The 25677-nt window shown below is 53.1% G+C and overlaps 1 protein-coding gene and 1 long non-coding RNA gene across 2 annotated transcripts in view; both read right to left on the bottom strand.

The window, feature by feature from the left end:
* Window positions 1–25249, bottom strand: part of KSR1 (kinase suppressor of ras 1) — a 144702-nt gene extending 119453 nt beyond the window's left edge. The window contains 1 exon segment of the mRNA XM_040639836.1: window positions 25019–25249. Coding sequence (XP_040495770.1) covers window positions 25019–25249 — 231 coding nt within the window.
* On the bottom strand, window positions 346–2097 carry LOC103667243. Its single transcript, XR_005837482.1, has 2 exons — window positions 1522–2097; window positions 346–1222 (listed from the first exon to the last, which is right to left on the bottom strand). It is a non-coding gene; the product is annotated as an uncharacterized LOC103667243 (long non-coding RNA).
* Window positions 25250–25677: the final 428 nt, after the last annotated feature.

The raw sequence follows: 25677 nt of genomic DNA, 5'->3' as shown, positions 1-25677 counted from the left end.
CGAGTTCCACATTCTGGCCACTTTGCAGTCATAACCACATGGGGGGGGGGGCGGAAAGCACTTACCCTGGTGTTTCCATGCCAGCAACCAGGCACCACACCTACCCACTCGACAGTCTTAGATCCCAGACCCAAGCCAGCAGCCAGGCACCAGAAGCCAAACCAGACTCTGGTTGTAAACCACCGCCCTCGTCCGTGTGTTTACGTTGAAGAAAATCCTCAAGGCTGTGCAGAAGGATCATAAAACCTCAGAGCCAGGGGGAGTTTAAGAAAACTGGACGGTTTTCCCTGCAGTAAAAATCTAGCGCGCCTGTTTCATTTATCGGAGGCCAGAAACAACTCAATCCAAAGTTTAATACTTCCTTATTTAATAAATGCTAACGAATCCAAGTTCATATGTTCTTTTCAGCACACAGCATCCCACTGTGAGCTGGGCACACCGGGAGCACGGAAGGTAAAGACAACAGCTAAGGTTTGGAGAACGTTTACCAGACGGCTGCATTTAATACACGAGGCACCCTGCTGAGCTCTCTGCACGTGGCACTTCGTGGCCTCACAGCGGTCCTATGGGGAGAGTTGGCTGTTACCCCATTTTACAGAAGAGGAAGTCAAGGCTTTGGGGGTAACCCGTCCAAAGTTACAGGGCTAGCAAGTGGCAAACTGAGGTCGGTCGGGCTCCAAAGCCCGTTCCCACCCATTGAGCAAGACACAGCCCTGTCCACAGAACTTCTCCTCTAGCAAGGGTCGGGACTTCCTCTAAATCTACTCGGCCCGCAAGGGGCCAATCCGGCCTGTGACTTCCCACTCCTCCCCACACTCTAAAGGGGGAGCATGTCCCCAGGAGTTGCAAATAAATCAAGAGCCCAGGCTCCATCCTGGATGCTGCCCTCTCTGCTTCGGCTCCAGACCAAGGGCCCTAGTGACCTCCGTGTTGATGCCAAGCCAGGGTGACAGCCTGGGTGAAAAGGCTTTGTGTCACAGGGGACCTGGCACCCTCACCAACCCTCACCCCCCAACAGAGAATCAGCTCCACACTGGTCCGAGGGAACAGCGGACCCTCCCCCCACTTACCTTGCTGTGAAGGCCCAGCCAGCCCCTCCTGCGGGCAGGGTGGTGCCGCAGGGCTGGGGAGGTGGACTGCGCACGGGAGGGGGCTCTAATCTAGGACCGGCCACTAGCCCTCTTTGGGAAGTCTCCTAAACCTCTCTGGGATGTCTCCACATCTATAAGAGTGGGGATAAATCCTTAAATCCCACAGGGAGGGGAGTGTTAGTACAGGGACTCAGTCACACAAACTTCTCCAAAGATCTTGAGAACGAGAGACGTATTTTACAGACGGGAGGTACACTCCTGGCGCCCCACCACAGCCACACACCACACACAGCTCCCACGACAGCCACCCTCTGCCCGGGCCTGGAATATTCCCAGTGCCCTTCTGACTGGGAAGGTTCAATCAGGAATCACCTCCTTGGAGAAGTCACCTTTGACGTCCAACCCCCTCACTCACAGGTACTCCGTGTACCTTCGGCCGCCTCCTCATCATGCCAGACAGGAACTGGGCACCTCCTGGCCAGTTTTTCCCGAGGGCGGGACTCGAGGTGGCGTCTTCCTCTACACCCCCAATTCCTGCGACATCCGTCTGGCATACATTCGGTGCTCAGTCAATGTTTGCCAAATAAATGAAAAGTGTTAATAGTGTTATTATCAGCCTCTGGAAGTTGTGAACAGGCTATAACCCTCCTGGGCGGATGGCTCCCCACAGGGACTCCCACACATGAAGACTGACCCAGACCGTCAGAACACCCACACTTCCCTGGGCTGTCTGCTTCTTGGCAAAAGCTTCTCATACCCAAACACGAACATCCCTCCCAGAAGCTACGTCCATCTGATCTGTACCAGGCACTGAGAAGGCAGGGGAGACACGATGCCTGACTCTCCCCCAGCTAGTTCTCAGTTCAGGAATTCTTGTTCAGAGGCCCTTTCCTCCGATAAGGAAAAGAGAACTTTCTTTATCTCATCCTGTCAAAAGCCTGTTTGTAGGGCTGTATTATTATAATACCCATGATACAGTGGGCACAGCAGAATGTGTGTGTAATCTGTAGGTGAAACTACCCATGCCAGGAACACATGATCAAAATGTCTTTCCCGATAGGTATGCAAGAGCAAGTGTGGGGGTCAGAGGACCAGCTAGGAAATGCACCACACCAACACAGGGAGGAAAGGGCAGGAGAGAAGTTTCCAGCATTCACAGGGCAGGGGGCCACAAAGGAACAAAGACAAGGGAAGTCTCAAAAAAAACCAAGATGCTCAGGGCCCAGGGCCCAGCACATTCCCTGCTGGGGAAAGATAGGCCAGGAAAGAGAAAGGAAACAGATGAGAGAGGCCATCCAGTGAGACAAGGGGGAATTCCAGGCATTCCAGGGAGAGGAAGCTTGAAGGCCTGAAACAGGGCGGCCCAGGGGAGATGGCAGTTCCCTGCGGCTACGCTAAGATTCGAGGGATGGGGCCCAGTAGCCAGAGAAGACGCTGGACTCGAGAGGCAGGCAAGGTGCCACAATGAAGAGGTGCAGCTCTGTCTGTCCTGCAGGCATGAGGAGTGGCCCCCAACCAAATGCTAAGGAGCTACACTGTCCTCCATTTATCATCCACTTATCAACAGAAGGCCCCCCGGTCTGGTACTATTTTGAGTTTGTAACAGAGTCGCAGTAAAATCCGGTGCTTGACAGCAGCAAGCGAAGGGCCGCCGAAGATTCTGGCCGCGGCAGAATGACGGATCTGCCCGCGCACAGGTAAAGACCTTTCAGGTCCAGCCCCACAAACCCTTGGAGGCCACGGCTTGTGGCAGGCAGCCTGTCCCCAGCGGTCAAGGCCAGTCTCTGGGAGCAGCCACAGGAGACACAGCTGGAGAGGCGGGAAGGCCAATGTCTGCGGCCTTCGGGTTTTACCGAGGACCCCAAGAATCAGAGCCACTTAGGTGTACCTGGGTGGCTCAGGCAGTCGGGAATCTGACTCTTGATTTCAGTTCAGGTCACGATCTCAGGGTCCCAGGCTCAGGCCCTGCGTGGGGCTCTGCACTCAGCGTGGAGTCTTCTTGTCCCTCTCCCTCTGCACCTAGCCCTGCTCGTGCTGTCTCTCTGTCTCTGTCTCTCTCTCTGTCTCTCCCTCTCTAAAATAAATAAATAAAATCTAAAAAAAAAAAAAAGAATCAAAGCCACTCCTCACGAATGGAGTCAGAGGACAAGCAGACACCAGGCTGCAATTCTGAGAGCCAAGCTCCCTTCATGTCAGCGAGGACTGCCAGAGCTTGGAAGAAGGGTCCCACTTTCTTCTCCACAACCTCCTCACTGGAAAATCAGGGTGTGAGGTAGGGTTTCCCAAGAAACAGACTCTGAAGAGGAGGTCTGCCTAAGGAGCAAACAGTTCACACCCGTGAGGTAAGCAGGCCTGGGCAGACGGGCAGCTGGGCTAGGACATCAGGTGCCAGACCCATGGGAACTCTGAGCCGGGACGGCCCCTCGAGGTGTCCCAAACGAAGGCAAGGGGTCAGCCTTGGGACCCCATCCAAAGAGAGGAAGCTTCCTTTAGCTGAAGGCCAATCCCAGGGAGGGAGTCAGCCATCAGCTGTCAGCAGCCATCACTCCTGGCAGCTGGGGTGGGGGCGTGAACTCCGAAAGGGGTTCGGGCAGCCCAGCACAGCCTTTTCGATGTGCCTCAGGCTTTGCAAATGGTTCCTCAACAAGAGGTTCATCCAGAAGAGAAGCTCAGTCTCATAATCTCAGAGTGAAATGGCACCGAAAGTCACAGAGAAAAAGCACTTGTCTGTTATTTTTATGTCACTCGTAAGGGAGCTGATAGGATCTAACGATCTCTTTCCTGGTCTTAGATAATTTTTAAGAACACATAATTTCACTTCAAAGAACCCGTCAACGGGTTGCTCTGTGAATTTTCCATTTTATCCCTCCTCATTCTCAAGCTCCTAGTTCACAACATTTGAAAAAAAAAATCTATTTTTTGATCTGTAGACTCGAGCCACATCATGGGAGCAGATATTCGCATTAAGTCGGGGACAAGGTCTGGGTAATCACGTGGTTAAAACATTACGATAGGCCTAAAAACAAAACACGAGAAGTGTTTGTCACATCTTAAAGTACACGAAAATCCAGCCAAAATATTTTTACATTTAGAACACAACTTTTTTCCCTAATTCATGAGAAACACATTATTTACTGAGGAAAAATTGGGAAGGAAAAGCACCAAGAAGAAAATAAGCTAACTATTTTTTTTTAAGATTTTATTTATTTATTTGACAGAGAGAGACAGCCAGCGAGAGAGGGAACACAAGCAGGGGGAGTGGGAGAGGAAGAAGCAGGCTCATAGCGGAGGAGCCTGACGTGGGGCTCGATCCCACGCCCTGAGCTGAAGGCAGACGCTTAACGACTGAGCCACCCAGGCGCCCCGAAAATAAGCTATTTTTCCACAATTCAGGGACAAGCCACCCAGCATTAACGAGCGCGTGCATGACCTTCTCTTTCTCCTCCACATATTTCATTTTTAATAATTAATTGGTGTCATGCCGTGTAGTAACCTATTTTTTTTTCTATTAACGGTATATTACAAACACTAATAAATAGTAAAGGTTTTGGCAAGTTTTTGGCATTTTTAAGATCTAAACGCGCTGTGATACACGCTATGCGTCATCCCAACGTTGTACGTTTAGGATCCTGGATGCTTAGGTTACTTGTCATCTCGGTCAGTATAAATAATGCTGCAATTAACATCCTTGGGGCCAGCTTCTTTTTAGATCCCGTTGGTCCTTAACCCAAATTCCCAGTGCCTCACACACATAACTTTATCGAACTTACATGCCAAGAACATAAATGAGGGGCTCCTCACACCCGTGGCACAGAGCCACCACCTTAGTCTCCAACGCCTGGGGCACACCCAGCATCATCCCGGCAGACACAGAACACACGCACACACGCGCGTCTAGGAGACGGTTCTCACCCAGACCCACTGGAGGCTTGACTGGTGTCATAATGACTCCAATTTTCCAAAACTGGAAAATTACTCAGTGGCTCCCGCTGGGCTCCAACAGCCAAACCGCCCCTAGGCATTGGCTGTTTTATCACTGCCTTTCTTCCTTCTTCTATTGATTTGAATTTTATGGAAGAGTCCACTCTGTTGAGGTGCTGAGGATCGATGAGTGACTAAAACAGGTAGAAATCCCTCCCGTTCTAGAGCTCTTATTCTAGTGAGGAAAGATGGCACTCGGGAGTAATGCACACGCCGTGTATGGGTCGTACAAGGCGTGGGGGACACGAAGCCCGAGGGGGGGGGACAGCAGAGAGGAGGTGCTTTCATCCAGAGAAGGTCAGAGAAAACCTCGCTCGCTCAAGAGGGGCAGCGGGCCCTGTGGGCACCTGAGGGAAGAACATTCCAAGAGGGACTAAGGCTCCAAGGTGGGATGCCTGGTGTGTTCCAGGAGCAGGAAGGAGGCCAATGGGGCTGGGGCAGAGAATGGAAAGGAGGAGAGAAACCCTTGCCTTAACTTTGGTTTTTACACCAAGGGGACTGGGAGTCACTGAAGGGCTCTGACACGAGCTGACTTACATTTTTATTTTTTTTTTAAGATTTTATTTATTTATTTGACAGAGACAGAGACAGCCAGCGAGAGAGGGAACACAAGCAGGGGGAGTGGGAGAGGAAGAAGCAGGCCCCCAGCGGAGGAGCCTGATGCGGGGCTCCATCCCAGAACGCTGGGATCACGCCCTGAGCCAAAGGCAGACGCTTAACGACTGAGCCACCCAGGCGCCCCTGACTTACATTTTTAAAGGAACGCTTCATCATTGGATCTCTCCCTCAACTTCACGGGGATTCTCTTTACATTCAGACTTACCCACACCAAGGAATTCTCCGGATTCCTCTCCACGATATCCACCACCCCCCGGCCAGCACAGCCAGCTGTCCTGCTGAGAATGGCGCTGGGCCGCGATGCCCCCAGCAGCACAGGTCGCCCCTAATGCCAGCAGTCACCCCAACCATCAGGCCCGCTAGGAGCCGGTGACCTTCACAGCCCAACTGAGTAGGGCTCTCACCCCACCTGTGCCTGCAGAGCCTTGGGGACAACCCTCCTTTCAACAGTCTGGATCCATGGTTGCAACTATGTCCCGCGCGTGCAGCTCACGGCCCTCGGAAGCCCTTTGTCCCTCCGGCCGGAACCCAGCATCCCTCACCCAGGAAACCCGGCAGGAGACACCACCAGCAGAGGCTGGGGGGCCACCTCCGAAGGGAAGCCTGAACCACAATCCAAGTGTCTGCCACTCCTAAGCATTCAAGGGTGCTTGACGGGAAAGGAGGGGCCTGGGGTCTGAGCAGGGAGAGGAGGGTGAGGGCCACGGAGGCTCCCAGTGGCCCATCTGTCACCTGCACTGGGAGGACACCTTCCTCACCCTGCAGCAGCTGCCCCAGAAGGAACAAAAGGAAGAGCAGAGACAAGGCAGGGGGGTGAGGAGGAGAGGTGCGCTCAGCCTCAGTGCTGCACCCACAACCCTCGCTCGCTGGCACAGAGTCTGGGGGACGCACGCCATGGTCTCACTGGTACAGGCTTGGGGGGACTTGGACAGGTTTGAGAGTGGCCCTCGCCCTCCAGGATGAGAGAGGCACATGGGCTGAGTGCCTGCAATGCCATGTCTTACAGCACGGATCCTATTCTCGTCATCCCAGTAATGACCCATGGAGTAGGGACGACTGTCCTCACTTCCCAGGTTAGGAACTGGGTTTCCTGAAGCCGAGGGGGCCCATCCAGGCTCACAAAGTGACACAGCTTGGACTCAGGCCTGGCTCTGCCCCAGCCTTCCCCCCACCCCCACCCCGAGGTGTATCCAGTCTTCCTGGGGAAATAAGCTTCACACCCACTCTACCAGCAGAGCCCTAGGACAGGGGCGGAGAACTGGCAGGGAGGTCGGTGGCATTGACCGGGGCTCTGCAGCCAGAGGTGGGGTAAGAATCCACACCTCGGATGTGGGGAGTCTCCCTAGAAGTCCAGCTCTGCTTAACCTTGTGTGTGACAATAACAGGAACGGTAAAGAACAATAATTCGTGTCCATGCAGCGCTCACTGTGGCAAAGATCTGCTCCACACGCTTTACGCATTTACGCATCAATCCTCACAGCAGCCCTAACCGTACTAGGACTGCCCCCATTGTACAGATGGGCAAACTGAGACCCAGAGAAATCACAACTTCACCAAGGTTAGGAGCAGGCAGCGGCACAGACACGATTCAAACCCAGGCTGTCTGGGTCTGATTCCAGAGGCCGTTTTCCCAACTTCTGCACTGGAGGGCCTTCTGCATTGATTCATATCGTTATTATTATTATTATTATTGATGCACATTATTTCTTTAGGATGCGGTGAGATTAATTTAGCACTGATTACAATACATCCTCATTTAATTACTCAGCACTTGCCATGTACCAAGCACTGTACTAGGGCCCTAAAACTTCTGGATGAAGAGGTCACACACAGTCTTTGTCCTTAAAGAGACAGGAAATCCTTTCTCTAACGCAGAAGGGCTCTAATCACACTTCTTAAAGAGGGCTGTCCCGGAAGCATGTGGTGTGCCGAGTGGAGGGGCTGCCAAGGAGACAGACAATGGCATTTTGGGATGGACGGACAGGGAGTGGAAGTGGGAGGCAGAGAGGGGTCCACTGGTGACACTTGTCTCTGTGAAGCCAAAGCGTGCTGTGACACAGAAAATGCAAAGGCATGGGCTCTGCAGTCAGCCAGATCCTGACCGGATCTCCCCTCTGTCCCCGTCGGTGTGACGTCAGGAGGCTAACCCAGCTGTCTGGGCCTCTGTTCCCTCCTATGCTACAGTGGTGAGAACTCACCCACCTCCCAGAGCGGCTGGGAAGACTGGTGGGGTGTGGTATTCTGGGTGCCAGCCAAGAGCCCAGAATCGAGAGCATTCCACGTTTGCTTTTGTCATAATGTCCTCCTCATCACCTCCCTCCATCGTCCAAACACCCAGAGCACTTTATTCAGAGTATGGGCAGCAAGCACTGTAAGTGGTTGTCCGACATCTCCACAAGATCTCTCTGAGCCAACCACCAGCTTCCCGGGACCGTGTCACAGGCAAGGTCTAGCTCCTGAGTGTTTGGCACCCAGAGACGGAGCCCACAGCAGCGGTTCTCCTTTCTCGGACAGCCCCTCACACAGATGGCCTCACGGTCACAAGCACAGGGGTGCTGACTGGGGGCCCCCAGCATGGCTCAGGCCGGGCACCCAAAACCCGGGAAGCCTTCTCAGTGCCAGGCAGGCTCTGCTCCCACAGGACTGCTTGCTGGGAATAGCGCGCTACCCTCAGGAGGGGTGGCAGCTCTGGAAACTTCTCTGCTTCTCAGCCGAATCCAGGACCAGCTCGACAAAGGCCTGAACACCCTGGAGAAAAGCTGCAGGACCAAGACTCATTTCTATTCCAGCAGGTCTGAGCTCTGCGTCTCACCACGTGGCTAGCCTTCAGTCCCAGGGCACTGAGAAGGCGAGGGGGCTGAGAAAAGTGGGACCTCAGGCCAGGGGGCTCAGGGCAGGTCCGCCACTGTGTCCGAGCCCCAGCTCACACCTCAAGGGTGGCAGGCACTCGAACATTCTTTACCTTAGTAAATGAATGAAGGAAAATAATAATGATAATCAAAGAATTTTTCCAAAACCAGTTCCCCGCACACACGATGCGTTTCTCTCCTAGATTTTTTCCGCGGAGATATAGTTTTGCATATTTATATAACTACAAACGCGGCACACATGCAATTTTGCATTCCGTGTATTTCCACTTAATGTAATATGAATATGGTTGTGTGGCCACTCTGTCTTCCTGAGAACAGCCGCGCACCTAATAAGCCATCGTGTGCTCTCCTAGGGTATGCTTAACTATCCCTTCGCCGCTAGACATCTGTTCTGTTGGGGGTTTTTTGTATTGGAGATAATGCACATAATCTCATAAATGTTGCATTTCTTTCCCGCGGAGTGAATGCCTTAGAATAAGCTCCCTTGCAGGGATGAACCGAGTCAAAGAGTATCTGTTGTCCTGGTGTTAACAGACAAGGAGAGAAATTCCTGCCCGGAGGCTCGCGGGACGAACACAAGCCGCTGCAGCTTGCCCCCCCCTCACAGTCAGAACCAGGACCCGCTTCCCAGTACGCTTCCAGTAAGTCAGCAACAGAGCTTCTGGGAGCAGGCTTAGTGCGTATACGACCCCCAAACTCCATTTCGCAGTAAGAAATGAGGGCCGACTTCCAAAATCCCGAGAGGATTCTAAAGGCTGGACTCGAGGCTGCTGAAGAGCCACCTGTAACCCTGGCACCCCTCATAACCTTCCGTTCTCATCACTCCATCCTCCTCGCTGCCAGGCTCCGGGCTCCCCCGAGCGCGGCACCTGCCTCCGAGTCGCCCAGGGGACCAGCTGGAGGCGCGTCAGGACTTCCAACTCACTCCCTTGGGCCTCTGCCCTGGCTGTGCTCAGCTTCCAAAGCTCTTTCCCTGGTATATCCCCGTGGTGTCCCTCTCTACCTTTCTGAGGTCTTTATTCAAATATCACCCTCTCTGCAAAGCCATCTGATCCGTCACTTAAAATTATACCACCCCTTGGGGCACCTGGGGGGCTCAGTCGGTTAAGCGTCTGACTCTTGGTTTCAGCTCAGGTTATGATCTCAAGGTCGTGGGATCAAGCTCCGCGTCGGGCTCTGCCCTCAGCGCGAAGTTGGCTTGTCCCTCTCCCTCTGCTCCTCCCCTCAGTGCTCGCACGCGCGCGCGCACTCTCTAAGTGGATAAAATCTTAAGAAGAAAAAAAATTATACCACCCCTTGCCCCTGGCATTCTTCCTGGCTCTCACTGTTTCCATAGCACGGTCACAATGTATCAATCTATTTTATTAACTTGCTTACTACCTTACCATCTCCCAACACCAAAACCGAAGTTCTACGAAGCTGGTATTTTTGTCCATTTTGTTAACTGTTATTTCCCCAAGTTTAGAATAGTGCCCAGCCCACAGTGGGGGCCCCACCCACTAATTAAATACTTGTTGAAAAAACAAATATAAAAAGTGCCAGGCATTATAGCTTCCACGGCTCATCCCGCTTACTATCAACCACAATCCTATTATAATCCCCATTTTACAGATGAGGAAACTGTTGCTCAGACAGGTTCTGCAACTTGCCCAAAGATGCACAGCCAGCCAGCAAGGGTGTGGGGCTCGAACCCAGGCTGTCCAGTGCCCAGAATCGGTGCTCCTTCCTACGAGGTGCTGCTTACCCTCCCGGCCTCTTATCCAAATACAGAGCAGCCCTGTATCGGCTAGCAGAGCCTTCCAGAACAAGACCAAGAATCCCCCCCCGCCCCGTGGGGGCCTGGCTGGCTCAGTCGGTAGAGCAGGCAAGTCTTGAGCTTGGGGTCATGAGTTCGAGCACCATGTCAGGGGCAGAATTTACTTAAAAAAGAGAGAGAGAAAATCCACCCTGTGATCAAAATGGGGAAGAGGAGGCAGGAGTGGGGAGCCCCAGCAGTGGACCCCAGGAGCCCAGCCCCGCTCCACTTCCTCAGGAGAACAGCAAGTGTGACTTTCGGAACGCAAGCCCAGGCTAGTTTGGCGGCCACAGGGTGACAGAGGCCAGTTAGCTGTGACAAGTGGAATTGGGGCTTTGACAAGCAGGGTGCTAAGAAAACAAATCCTGCCAGACCAGGAAACTGCTTAAACCAAACAAGGCCTGAAAGGAAGTTTAGTTTAAGCTGTGAGATGCCCAAGACAAGGTCTGGTCATCTGAGGCCACCTAAGTCTCTTTCTAAGAATAGTCAGAAGCCCCCTCTGATTTAGGGACCAAAGGTGGGGGAGGGTGCGAACGAACAGGTTTCCACTAGTCCCGTGGCAATCAGAGCCCACGTGGCTGACCGCTCACAGGTATGGGGATGAAACAACATCTTTGGCTTTTGGTTTCTTTTTACTTTTTTTTTTTTTAAACTACTTCCTAAAACTCTCAACATTGTCAAAGATGCAGTTGCAAGACTGGCCCAGGGCTCTGTCTCTACTGCTCACCTCTCCTCATAAACCACCAGACCAACCACACATAAAAAGTTTCCTGTCCCCTGAAGAGACAAGTTTCCATTCGCTGATGGATTCTTCCTCGCTGTTCTGTCCCCTGGGGCCGGGGTGCGTCAGGGCCACCACAGGGAATCTCCCCAGGGACTTACCTTCTTTCTCCTAAAATTCACCACCAACATTCGAGATCCAACTGTGCCCGCACCAGGCCCAAGTGCGACCCACTTCGTTGCCTTTCTAACCAGAGCGCTCTACACCAGAAGTCAAGTTCTTTGAGATGGAGTCAGATAAGAGCCTTGGCTCTGAACGCGCCTCCCCCTCCCCTCCCCCACACAAGGATGCTTCTCTCTCGAGCTTCCTTCCCCACCCGGAGCCATCACCTCCCACTGTGCCTCCTTTCTGCTGCAAAGGGTCACCTGCCAATCGGGATCATCTCCACTTCTTCACAACTTTGAGGTCATCCCGTTCAAACCCAGTGGAAAAGGAGAGACTTTGAAACCTTTTTCCACCTAGCGTTCTTCCAAAACGCTGAGCGTTACCAAAGCCTTTTCTGACCTCTCTGCTCCAGACATGACCCAAGATCAAGCAGATTTCTGAGGAGTGCAGAGAAATGAACACGAATATGAACTAGGACAATTCTAGATTTGAACCCCAGCTCCACCAACTACCATGTGACTTTGGGCCTTATTTCCTCACCCACCAAGTGGGCTAGTAAAGCTATCGTTACTGAGGAGATCATGGAAAGAACATCTGTAAAAAGCTTGATTTGTTAAAGTTGGGCAAGACTGCCTCTGGTTAGCTATAACTGAGGGAGGAGGACATGGGGAGCCCAAGATACCATATTCCTAGGATCTGGCCTTCCCTTCCCATTTGGCAATAAACTCATAGACTAGAAACCCAAGGAGCTGGTCAAAGCTGATCCCCAAGTCAATGCTATCAGAGCACCCTCTAGCTTACGTGTCATCTAGCTTGCTCCAAACAAAATGGCAGCCAACAGCTTCCACAGGCCCAGTTCCTGGAACTGCCACAGGGTCACAGCTCAGTAGGTGAATACATTCTAGGCTGCCCCGAGGTTGAGTCTCTTGGACCATCTGCTCAGACCTCACCCCTCCCCATCTCTTCGCTCTGCTCTAAGGGAAGAAAACCTTGGGGCGCCTGGGTGGCTCAGCCGTTAAACGTCTGCCTTCGGCTCAGGTCCTGATCCCAGGGTCCTGGGATCGAGCCCCGCATCGGGCTCTCTGCTCAGCGGGAAGCCTGCTTCTCCCTCTCACACTCCCCTTGCTTGTGTTCCCTCTCTCGCCATCTCTCTCTATTAAAAAAATAAAATCTTAAAAAAAAAAAAAAAAACAACCTTGAAAAGCACAGTGCCCTCTAGTCTATATTCCCAAAAAGACTCACAAGTCGGAGTCCCTGGTCTGGGAAGGATGGGGCCGGGCAGAGCAGTTCAGCAAGAAGGGGGTTTCCCGAGTCTATTTCTCAGCCTTGTTTCCCGTAAGTGGCACCTAGATACTCATACCTGGTATCAGCAGCCCCACTTCTGAGTTGGCGACCTCAGTTCTCAGGGCCCCTTCCCTGCAAGAGGCCCAGGGTCCCCCCCCAACCCCCCAACTTGGCAGGCTGTGGCTGCCAGGCCTTACAGGAGAGAACTGAGTTTCAGTTAGCATGGTGAAGGCTGGTGGCACAGAGCACAGCTTGGTTCAAATCAAGAAACATTTCCCAAGTCCCTGCACACCTCAGGATGCAGAGATGAGTCACTGTGCCGTCCGACGGGCTTTCATTCACACCCTCACCAGCACCTTCTAGTGGTTTACTCATTTACAAACTTGTCTGTGAAGCCGACTTTCTTATTTACTCTGATATCCCAGAACAGTGCCCGGCACGTAACTGGGGGGCAACAATTACCTGCTGAGTAAGTACAGGACTTCTCTACCACGGCCCAACGGCAGGGAAACAGTCCCAAACTCCTGTCTACATCCCTGACCTCACGGCACATCACTCACGGCCAACCAGGGTCCCATGGGCCACCATGTCCCACTGACCTCTCGGCACACTGGCCTCCTTTCCCGTCTTTGAAAACACCAGGCTCATTTCTGCCTCAGGGCTCTTCCACAAGTTGGTCCCTCCGCCTAGAACACTCTTCTCCCAGGTTTTCATAAGGCTGCTGCTTTCTCATCTGTCCAAGATTCAGCTCAAACATCACCTCCGGGAAGGACGCCTTTCCTGGCCACCGAAGCTAAAGCAGCAACCTCCTCCCGGCCCCCATCGCTCTCACCCTTTCAGGTTCCTTTCCTTTCTCCCAGGCCCCCTTCCCTGTGTGCTGGCTTGAATCTTTCTCTTTCCGCTAAAGGAACCGCTCCGTCTTCTCAGTGCTTCTTTTTAGGGCCTAAAACAGCGCCTGGCATACGGGAGATACTCAACGGTCACTCGATCAATCGACAGAAGAGAGAAATAAATAGCAAGTTCAGGATGGGGAAAGATTTCCACACTTCAAATATATTACAATCTTCCTTGTCGATTACACCTGTTTGGTTTTTTTGGTTTTTTGGTTTTTTTTAATAGAAGACAGAAAGGTGGGGAATGATTTAACAAGGGCAAAAAATAAACATAAAGAAAAAGTGGGGGAGAAGAACAGAGGCCAAGAAGATTGGGGGGAAAGAAAAAAACCAACCAAGATATTTACCCAGGAGTACGATTTTTTTTAAGATAGCTATCATTTGAAAAGCGTAAAATGGAGAACAGTTTAGCAATTCCCACCACGAAAAAGACCCATGCTCTTTGACCCAATAATTCCATTCCTGGGAATTATCCCAAGGAAATGAATTCAGAATTGGAACAAAAATAAAGAGTCGTCTGTACAAAGACGATTACAGTCACATTGTTTATAATAGCAGAAATCTGGAAACAACCGAAATGTCCAATAATAAGGGAAATGCTTTGGCAAATTACGGCGCGTTCGCTGGATGGAATATCATGCAGCAATTAAAATGACCGAAAGGAAGAGAAGAAAGAACTATGGAAACGTGTTTTAGAACAGTGCTGAGAGGAGGTTACAATGTATTAGATCCAGAGGTGCCTGGGCGGCTCATTCGGTTAAGCGTCTGCCTTCCGCTCAGGTCATGATTGCAGGGTCCTGGGATCGAGCCCCACAGTGGGCTCCCTGCTCAGCAGGAAGCATCCTTCTGCCTCTCCTTCTGCCTGCCACTCCCCCTGCTTGTACTGTCTCTCTCTCTCTCTGTCAAATAAACTTAAAAAAAAGAAAAAAAGTACTGAATCCCTTCTAAGTACCAGGCACTGTCCAACACACCTCCCATATCTCAGCAACACTTCACACGAGTCCAAAAGAAACCTACTCCTATTCCTTTTAACTAGCAAGGAAACTGAGGTTCAGAAAGCTAAAGAACCCGCCCAAGGTCATAGAGCTAGCAAGGAGCAGAGTCCTGATGTATACGTGACCTTCTACCCCCAGAGCCCATGCACACCCTGAGGTCCTCACTGTACCCCCCCCCATGTCCTCCTTAGTGCTCAAGACCGTCCTTTCCCGATCATGACTGTGCTGGGGCGGCCAGTCCTGATCTGAAGCAGCTAGCAAAAAGTGTCAGGGCCCCTGAGAAACACTTGTGAGAATATAGCATGAAGCAAAGAAAACAAAACGACAAAAGATAACACCTTTGTTGGGGGCAAGAAAGCACAGAGAAAAGAAGCCAGAGGGTGGTCAGCAAGACCAGGCGTTGGGAAGGACTGAGCAGAACCGTGAGACACAAAGCACGAAGGGCAAGCAAGCCAGGAGCTCCTGGAAACTGGGTCTGCCCTTCCTCGCCCACTCTTCTCCCCGGGCCCGCACTCAGCAGGGCTCAATAAATGTTGGCTGAGGGGCGCCTGAGTGGCTCAGTCCGTTAAGCGTCTGCCTTCAGCTCAGGTCATGATCCCAGGGTTCTGGGATCGAGCCCTGCATCAGGCTCTCTGCTCAGCAGGGAGCCTGCTTCTCCCTCTCCCTCTGCCTGTGCTCTGCCTACTCGTGTTCTCTCTCTCTCTGTCAAATGAATAAATAAAATCTTTAAAAAAATAATAACAAATGCTGGCTGAAATACACACATCTCGTGGTATGTAGATAAAGCAAGAGAAAAAACCGAAGGGGAGATATTAGAACCAGGGAGATGAGTGGACTGGAAATCAGGACCGCCAGTGTGACCACGGGCTCTGGTGGCCCACAGCAGGGCAGTGGGACTAAGGAAGGCAATGCACCATTCCTGGACTCCATCGTCTGAGAACAGGTGTCAGGTGCAGGCCGGAGATTTGGCTTAGCTGGTGGCATGGCCTCCCTATACCTTGTGGCTACCAGAAGCCAGGGCAAGCTTCCAGAGGAAACAGAGACAGTCACTTCATGAGACAAAGTATAGCAATTCCACCTGCTTGCTGGGGTAGGTACAGCTCTGCTTGGAGGCAGAGGGCTGGACCAGAAGGCCTCCCTGAGTCACTCTGCTTCCTTAAGGCCAACCGCCTAGAGCCACCACTCCCAAGCCAGGCTTACTCAGAGGACAAATGCCATAGATGACCCAAGACTGGCTAGAGCTGGTTATTACTGAAAATGGGGGATTGCTGTGTGGGGGTTCATCCTACCATTCTCTCTACTTTTGTGCATGTTTGAACATTTCCATAATAGAGTTTTCAAAAACATGTAAACTCAAACCCAGGCATTTCATCTAAAAATCACCAGTGCCTGGCCGAGGCTTTGGGGCTGCCCCTGGATCCTAGACAAAGGCCACCAGAGTCTTAAACAATTATTCTATGCCAACAGGTTTTTCAGGGGGAAGAGAGAGCAGTTCGCAAATGTAAGCCAGGCATCCAAGCAGGTCATTAAGACTGTCCACGTTTAAGTCACAGCTTGGTCTCTCCTTAGCTGTGTGCCTCTGGGCAAGTCACTTAACCTCTCTGTACCTCGGTTTCTTCCTCTGTAAAATGGGGATAACAATAGGACCTTCCTTACAAGGTTGCTGGGGGCAGTAAATGGCACAGAAAACTCCTAACAGGGGGGGCCAGGCATGAAGTAAGCTTGCAGTGAAAGTCAGCTGTTAGGGTACATCCATTTTGCGACAGCAGGGATAGTCATTCAGAAACCATTTATCCATTCGATCAGTAATCCAGAGAAAATGAAAAGGGTGAAACTAACCCTCCACTTCTGAGACCTCAGGCAGTGTGTGAGAGCAGTGTGTCCAGCGGACCTAGAGTAGCCCAGGCCGACCCAGGCCTCCATTGGCCAAAGGGCTAGAGAGAGCTCCTCCTTTCAAAAAGCCAGCACGAGAAACAGGAAGCTGCTTCCTTTCCTTTCCATTCTGAGCCAGCATTTCCTTTTTTGTTTTAAAAAGCATTCCTTGTCTGCAGCCCAGCCCTTCCCCTGCCCTCAGCAGCCCCAGGCTCAAACACACCCACAGCCATCTGCATGGCTCTTGGATTGTTTTCTGCCCACCAGCATGGTCCTGAGGTTCCTGGTAGACCCTGAGAGAGCATGCCCTTGACACCAGGCTAACTGGCATGTGGGGCAGAGCACGAGCAGGGACACCGGGCACCCAGGCCTCTCTGGACCTCCTTTCCTCACCTAGTTGGAAGGATTAGGTGGAATGTGTCTTTAAGTGCTGGTATGGGGCCCACAACAGACTCTGCCTCTCTTTGTAAAGCACCTCCCTTGATAAAAGGCAACCCCACACAGCTTGGTAAGTCTTGGGAGTCACCAACCTCTCCTCAACCCACCTGATTTAAACCGGAATCTCAAATGGGACGCCAGCATCATAAAAACATAAAGATTAGCTGAAACTAAGTCTCCCCTTTCTTGCCTCTTTCCCTGTTCATGGCTTAAGGAAGTACTTTCCCAACTATGTTCAGTGGAATAAAGATCCCTGGATAAATAATAAGTTTGGGAACACTTGCTGCAGGACTTCTCAGAGCCTTTAAAACACTAATCATCTTCAGGAATCTCCAGGAGGGAGGGGGCTGATGTGGTGCATTCTTAACCACCAGAAGGCCTCTTTCACGGGTACAGTATGGGAAAAGCTGCTAAGCCCTTTCAAGGGCCCCAGACTGGGGGAGGAGGCTTCAAGACAGTGCCCAATGACGGAGAACACTCAAGTCACCTTTTTAAATATGCCCGTAACTTTTTTCCCAGCCAACAAAAACTCCGAATGCACCATGAATAAAGCCAGTGCTGCTCATCTTTGCCCAAACCCAACCCAAATTCACTGGCTAACTTGGGACTCAAAAGCTGCGGGTGCCATGCTGAAGAAACCCCACCGCTCAAGAAGCAGTTTATCTCACCACAAAAGCAAAACCCTCATCAATGTTATAGATTGGAGGCTGTGGTTTATTCTATGCAAAAAGTTATTTTTCCTAACCATAGCTGGTCTTTCCATGGATTGCAGTATGCTTTCTTGCCCCCTCTTTTTTTTTTTTTTTTAATTTTAAACACAAGTCTTAATTCATTCTTGCAATTATTCTGTGGGTGGAAAAATGAAAAGGAGAGAAAAATGGCAAGCAAACAGGATACTTCAGCTCCATTATTTTGAAAGGCAATCTGCCCAGTTAAAACACACTGCTGCCCACCAAGGCCAGAATGGCAGAGGAATACAGACGCAGGTAAATATATAGGTTTTCTATGTGGCCGCAGCTCGAACTGAGGCTTTTTCAATGCAGATGAGAGACAGTCATGCCTAGGAACAGATGACAAAGCATTTCTGATCCCAGCATCTGACCCTCTGCGTCTCTACCTGGGGTCTACGACAGGGCAGAAAGCCAAGATGGACACAAAGACATTGGATTATAAGGTGGTATCTTCTGGAAGTGTTAGCAAATAATTTATAATGTTACCTTGACCTTAAAACCAACAACAATGTATTGTGGCAGATAATGCAACATCTGTACGAATTTAAGACAAACAGCAGGCCCTGCAGGAGTAAAAGTTCATGCGCACCCCAGTCCCAGGGGATCTTTCAGTGGAAGGATGAGAAGCCCTTGAAAGTACACAGGTTCAAAGAGTCGGAGAGCCCATTCTGACTGAGCCAGCCCATTGGCTAGACTGGTTTTGAAAAAAAAGGGCCCACCCACAGGATACCCCAAGCTGCTCCCCCAGAATCTCCCCACTGCCCAGGGCCCCCAAGACACAGAGACTGGGGCTGGGAAGGCAAACCCATCTGCCTGCTCTTGCAGGGAATTCCTGGAGGCGAGGACCCCAGCAGCACGGGACAGTGAGAAAGCAGGCAGCGTGAGAAAGCAGGCTGCGGCCATCAGTCTAGACAGCCCCTCTTCAGATCTGAATCCTAGGGCTTGGTCCCTCCTCCACCCTTCAACAAGGTTAATTCTCTCATAGGGATTCCTGCCGAGTCACTTCCCCCTCAGGCCTTCAAGTCGCCTGCAGGATGACAAGGCTGGACCAAATGGAAAGCTCAAGATCCTTTGAAACCCTCTTGCCAAGACACCCCAAAGAGCTATCTATCTGATCGGTATTTGTGGTTGGTGAGGAACACGAGGCTCCAGTTCAGTGAGGTGCCTTTCATGAGCTCCCGGGGATAAAGACCTCCCCGCACAGAGGCCCCCAGTCCCTGGACACAGCAAGACCTGACACCCAGCATCCCCTCCGCAGTCTTGCATCAAGGAACGTTCCCTCTTCTAACTGGTCAGCCCAAGCCCCCTCCCAATTTGCTGCAGGCAACCACAGAACTAGAATCCACAGTCCTCAACACATACCCCAGACCCTCAGCCACAGCAGCTGCAAACCTAGAACCCAACACCACCCACACAGAACCCGGTACCTCCACCTTGGGGACATGTCCTTCCTGTCTCCTGTTCGCCGTCCTTGACCTCACCGTGGATGTAGACGCACTGGCAAATGGGGAAATGCATCAAGGGTGCCATTTACAAATCCTGCCATTCGTGCTGGGGAAGGGGCAATATATCACACCCCAAAGATTTTCTTTCTTAGATTTTATTTAATTAAGAGACAGAGCATGAGAGCGCACGTGAGCAGGGGGGAGGGGCAGAGGGAGAAAACAGACTCCCCGCTGAGCGGGGAGCCCCATGCAGGACTCGATCCTATGACCCTGGGATCACGACCTGAGCCACGCTTAACCCACTGAGCCACCCAGGCGCCCCTACGTCCCCAAGATTTTAAAGAATAGGATTAGGACTGCATGTGTCCCTGCACTTGGAGCCAGCAAATTCTACTTCTAGGAGGAGGCTCTCTGCAGCAGGATTTGTAACAGCAAGACTTGAAAACTGCCTGAAAGGCCAACACCAGGAGGGCTGGTTCGAGGAGTCGATGGTATGACCCCACCATGCAGCCACCGACAGTGACGCTGTGTATCTGTGTGTACCGGTAGGGAGAAGATCTCCCACTATAAGGCGCATGGTCAGCTCCACGAATACACCCGCGTGTGTCTGTATGCAAATGCAGACGGCAGAGACGCTGCGAGAATATACAGCAAAATGTTAGCAGAATTAACCAGATCTGAGAGGGGTCATCATGGGTGTTTTTTTTCCCTTCTGCTCATCCGTATTTTCTTCTTTACACTGACCACAGACCATTATGTGTATTTCTGAAATATTTTTGTAAAAAGGAGAAAGCTAAACTATTCTGCACACCAGAGGGATTATTCAGGAAGAATAAGGCAGGTATCCATTTAAAAAATTATGAGCAAGCCGATCTCTAGGCAGCTTCTCGTTTCTCGGGGTGACACCAGCACAGACCCGTCTTTGAGGATGTGCCGGGCTGCACTTTAGGGAAGCGGCCCCAAGCCCAGCTCAGAGGCCGCACAGCCTGGGGTGGCCACCAGTAGGCCCAGTCATCGGGACCCAACAAGCACCCCTCGCTGCCCTTTTTTTTTTTTCCACTGGCCACTTCCCGGGGCTTAGCAGCTCTGATCCCGATCAGAATGGCCAGCCTGTCCGCGAGAGGCCGCTGCAAGGTTCGAATGTAGGTTCCGAAGACCAGGCAACCCAGGACGGCCACCTGCTCACTCAGCCTCCTGAGGCCTCTGAGCCGCAGAGTCTTCATTTGCAAAATGAGAATAAACCGTCCTAAGGCAACACAAGAGCCCAGCAGAGTGCCCGACCCAGAACAGGTGAACAAGACTGTTTCTGTTCTGTGTCCCCCTCACGGTGCAGGCAGGCCATTCCCTGCGTCCCCCCATGACCGCAGACACGGTCACTGAGGACCAGGGCCTTTGCAGTCCCTCTCCAGACCACAGCCAGCAGGCAGGTCCAGAATACTTGTGGTGGGGAATGCAGCTCCCCTGAAGGTAGGGCCGGCCCAGAGGGGAAGAAGGCCTTCCCATTATTGTCCCCAGGCAGCAAACTAGCCACCTCCTGGCATCGGCATGAACTCGGGGCTGCAGCCACAGTGAGGCCCTCCTCCAGGGCTATCCAGGCCTCCCCAGCCTCGGAAAACTGTAGCACCCTCTCCCGGCCACCGCTGAGGAACGCCGGTGGCAAGTTCCACCAGGGGAAAATTGCCAAGGCAAAAGGAGACGCCAAAGGGGACAGTGCCCCATCTCTGCGTCCCTCCAGCAGGAGGCTGAAAACTCTGGCAATGGAGCAGAAGGAGAGAAATGCCCCCCTCTGGGGCAATGGCGGATGGGAAAAGGGAAACCAGCTTTCGCTCGCAGTTCTGCCGGGGACATAATCTGGGACACCAAGACTCTGGGAACATTTCCCACAACAACAGAAGGCTAGCCTGGCCAACCATTAGGTCATTATTCCTGATCCCTAAACACTCAGCAAGCCAAGTTACTGGATGCACTATAGTTCACCTGCCTGGCTCCCCATTGGACTCAAAGTGTCCCCCAAAGTCCAGGAGAGCATTGCCCTGCCTCAGAATCCTTGCCAGCGTGGCCGCAGCGAGCTCAGCAGACAAACCAGTAATACCTGAAGGTGTGTCCAGTGAGCAGATGTCCATGCAAGGCCCAAGGGCCTGATCTGTGACGATGAATGGACCCCTCTCCTTTCCAGCAGTTCCGGGGGGAGGGGGCACGGGGAGCGATCAGGTACTCCTCACAGCAGGGTTCTGACCCCTGTCACCCACAATCAAGCTGGATGAAAGGCATGCTCTCTGACCTTCCGAGTAGCAGCAGGGCCTCCCCTAGGGGCCTCCTGGCTCCCAGGCCACTCCTCAGGGAAGGGGCCAAACACAGCCTGTACCTACCACAGCTCCCCAGTGTCGCCTTCCCAGCAAGGCCCATGGGCAAGATCCTTTGGGGACTCCTTTCTCCAAGTCACTTGCATAGGAGGGATTTCTCTCTCTAAGGGCACAAGGTGAGGAGACCTGGCATGCCTTGGCCTCTTCTGGAAAAGTACTAGCAGGTGGGCAGACAAGGGCAAAGTTACCAGGCCACTGAACACGAATCTTCCCGAGGCTCTGTTATCTCCCCAGAGCCCAGCACAGACGTGGCCCACAAAGGCCCACAAAGAACTGGCATGGGGGCTCCAGGCCCACCTGTGAGGACAGCCAGGTGTTCCGATGTGAGCACACCTGGGAACGGGAACATTCTATCCTGCCTGGGGGGGTGGAGTTCTCAGACCTCCTAGGAGGGTCTGATGAAGATAGGGCACCAGCTTCCACCAGGACGAAGTAGCCTCACAACTCCTGTTTGCAAATTCAGACTCTGAGTTCAGATTTTGTCTCCCCCCATCCCCATCTAGAGAAAAAACTGTGTGGTGAAGGTTGGTGGATTTCCAGGAAATATTAGGAGACCGAGAAGGGTCCAGCACACCGGCTGCCAGGTAGGAGGCAAACATTAAACCCCGGCTCCTTCCACTCTTTTTTGTTTTGTTTTTGTTTTTGTTTTTTAAGATTTTATTTATTTATTTGACAGAGAGAGACAGCCAGCGAGAGAAGGAACACAAGCAGGGGGAGTGGGAGAGGAAGAAGCAGGCTCCAAGCGCTCCCGGTGGAGCAGGGAGCCTGATACAGGGCTTGATCCCAGGACCCTGGGATCACGCCCTGAGCCGAAGGCAGACGCTTAACAACTGAGCCACCCAGGCCCCCCTCCTTCCACTCTTTTGAATCCAAACTGGACCACTACGCAGAGGAAAGTCCTCACAGGGCAGCTGGACACGCTGATCCCCGCACATCACCACAACCCGCCATCTCAGCCACCGGCAGCTGAGCCCAGGTCAGAGGCTTCCGGGGCAGCCCACGTGCTGTTTCTCCCAGCGAGCGCTTACTGAACGAAGGCGAGAGTGGGCTGGGGTTCCTAACATTCTGGGAGAAGTCGGGCGCAGTTGCGTAAGCCAAGCCCTCTGGTCAGCCCCTTTCTTCAAAAGCCAGGAATCCGATGTTGCAAGCACGGTCCCTGGGGGCCCTGGCCTGGAATATGATGGGAGAGGAGCCCGCAGAGGAGAAAAGAAATCCAGAGCGGACATCGCCGCTGCCCTGTCTACCTCACTCCATGCTGGTGGGACTGTCTCCTGGCCTGGGTCACCTACCTCCAGGAAACAGGAGCCAGCTCTGTAAAAGTACCTTCCCCTGCAGGTGGCATGGGTCATGAATGTCACTGGACCCTCACTAGGGAAAGTTTATAGGCAGAATCTTTTGGTGGTAAGACACAGACTTCCAGACTCGCAACACTGCAGGTTTCTGCAGTCTCATCCCCATTCTACAGATGGGAAAGCTTGAGGTTCAGAAGTCATGGGACTTGCCCAAGATCACACAGACAGACCCCCCCCAAACCTGAACTCAAAGCTGTCCACCACACTGTCCCTATCAGCAGAATTCTTTGATGACTACACTTCCCCCCCATTTTATCAGTTTGGTCAATCTGGGTTTTAGAACTATTTTTAAACAGGGCACGTGTTAACAAACATTTGATTCAACCCAACTGAGGCCCCTTCACTAACCCACCGAATTTCAAGCCACGAGAGCCTGAAGAGATCCACTCCAACCTCCCTGTTCAGGTTAGGAGGCTGAGGCCTCCAGGATGAAGAGATTCATTCAAACTAGCTGGAGACAGCCTTAGGGCACCAGTTCCGAGGATCTAAATCCCCATCCCGAAAAACAAACCAGGTCCTGCCTTTTCAGGGAGTGGGATGGCTCTAAATCGACACCATGGAGAGAACGGGGAGCTGGGTACTCCCCCTTTGGGCCTTTGGATGGGTTTCTGGCTGCCAGAGACCATCCTCCAATAAACCCTTGGGAGGGAGCCCCGAGACCTCAAGAGCTGGATGCTTTGTGGTGTCCTGATGCCATACCTTTGCCAAAATGAAGGACTCTGGAAGTCAGAGGGGCAAGGCACCGTTTCCAGGGAATGAACAGTAAACGGTTCTCCTGTATCCACTCTGAAGCCGGAGCTCTTCGGAGCGACATGGGGACAACCCGAGAGAGGCCCACACAGAGAACTTTCTCTCATCTCAGTAACACAGCAGTCCAACCAGACACATGCTACCCGACGATGATCCCTCCTCCCACAACTAAGCCACACAGGCCCCCTATTGTGTCCGTGTAAAAACTGAACTTTGCTGGGCAAACACATTCGGCTATGTTCAAGAAACCAGTTTCTCTCACCACTTGGAAAACAGCAGCATGCATGCAAGAAGGGACAGCTGGGGGGGGGGGGGGTGTTGGTTGGTTTGTTTTTTAAGCAAAGCCCTGGTCATCACTGCTATAGCAACTGGAACAAAAAGAATAGCCAGCACTGATTAGATGCTTCCAATGTCCCCGGTTGTGCAGCTCTTAAGAAAACAGAACTGCAGGAGAGAAGTCACCCCCAAGCATTTTGGATCAAACAGGGATTCGGCTTCTGCTGTGCTCAAAATCACTGGCTGGCCCTCTGACAGCTGGCGGAGGCAATCAGCAATAAGGGGTTGGGGGGGGGGAGCAGGGAGGTTGAGAAATTAAGGTTCTAATAAAACAAAACAGTCCCAGATCTGCCCAAGGCCAGATGCGCCGGTGCAAGGTGGAAAGAAGGCGCTTCTTCAAGATCGCGTAAGCAATTAAGTGGTGCCTGGCATTTCGCAGCCTTTTCCAGTCTCCGGACAAAAGCTAGTTGGGAATGCACTAGTTTCCCTCTATTGTGTATGGGGGAGGGTGAGACTCCCCCTTTCTGAAAACCCAACCACCCTTCTGACTGGTTCTTCCAAATCCTTTTAATACTGCACTCTCCGGCCATAATTTGAAGGAGGAGGGCCTGCAGATCTTATTTCTTCTTTAACACTGGAGACCCGCTCTTCCAGAACCCCTTAAATAGTGTCATCTTCCCACCAAAGGCGTCGTGGCCCAGCACAATCCTCCCTAAACCAAAATCCAGTGTGTGCGGAGGAGTGGGGGAGTCGGTGGGTAATTATATTTTGAGCAGTGAAATGCTGTGGCTGTGCGAAAGGAAAGCACCAAATGCCTGAACAGTAAAAATGCAGTTTCAGCAAACACGTTTTGAAAAGCGGCAGACAAAAATCCTGGAGGAGAGGAAAGGAAGGAACAAGCCGGAGTCTGGGGCGTGAGGGGAAGAGAGAGGGACAGAATGGCGGGCCTGTGGTCACACTTCAGGGGGACCCCCCCACACACCCACACACACCCCGTCACCCCGGCCCACGGCTGCTCGTCACAGTCACACAGGGAAAAGTCCAGCGTGTGACTCAGTGGGAGAATGAGTCCTGCAGCCCCGCAAAATGGAAATGGGGTGGGGGGCAGAGATGGGGAAGCATGGGATGCCTGCTCGCAGCCCACCCCGCCCACGGGCGCCTCCAGCCTCCACCCCAGTTCCCGCTCCGCCCATCCCCCCCAAATCCCGCCCAAGGTGAGGAGCTGGTCCTGGGTCCCCAAGCCGCCGCATCAGCGAGTGGAGGAAGGAGGGGAACCCTCAAAGGGGCGACCCGAGCTCCAGGATGCATCTGGGAAGGAGTGCACCGGGGCAGCGAGGGAGGTGCTGGGGGCCGTTTCCCGGGCGCGCGGCCCCCTTACCTCCAGGGTCCGGATCTCCTGCTGGGTGAGGTCGTTGGACACGGAGCACTTGGTACGCAGCCCGCGCAGGCTGCCGATGGAGATGTCGATGAGCTTCTGGAGCTGCCCGCACTGCTGCAGCGCCCGGCTGGCTGCGGCCCCGGGGCCCCCGTCCGCGGCCGCCGCGTCCCCCCCGCCGCGGCCCTCCTTCTTCTCCCCCATCCCCGCCGCGCGCAGCGCCGCTCTATCCATGCCTCGGCATCGGGGCCGCGGGGTGGCCGAGGCGAGGAGCCCGGGAGGCGCGGGCGCCTAGGGAGGGAATCCGCGAGCGGGGAGGACTAGACGAGGAGCGCCCCTCGGCGCAGCCGGAGCCCGGACGCTAGGACAACCGGCCGCCGAGAACGCCGCTCCCGCCCGCCCAGCCGCGGCGGCAAAGCGAAAGCCGCGGCGACCCGACGGCTGCGGCTCCCGCAGCTTTTAAGTGGCAGCCGGGGCCGGGTCAGGGTAGCTGGGCATGCTGGGACTTGTAGTCCGCGCCGCGCACCTGCCGCCCGGCCCGCGCCCTCGGGGCCCGGATCCGCGCCCGGTGCCCGGAGCCCCGTGCGCCTCGGTCCAGACCTTCCCCCTCCGCGGCGGGCTCGGGCTGTGCGAGACCGCCCCGCCTCTGCGGCCCGGGAGTG

The sequence above is a fragment of the Ursus maritimus genome, unplaced genomic scaffold (assembly GCF_017311325.1).
Source record: "Ursus maritimus isolate PB19 unplaced genomic scaffold, ASM1731132v1 scaffold_24, whole genome shotgun sequence".
Taxonomy (NCBI): Eukaryota; Metazoa; Chordata; class Mammalia; order Carnivora; family Ursidae; genus Ursus; species Ursus maritimus.
This window is presented reverse-complemented; position numbering and strand designations above follow the sequence as displayed.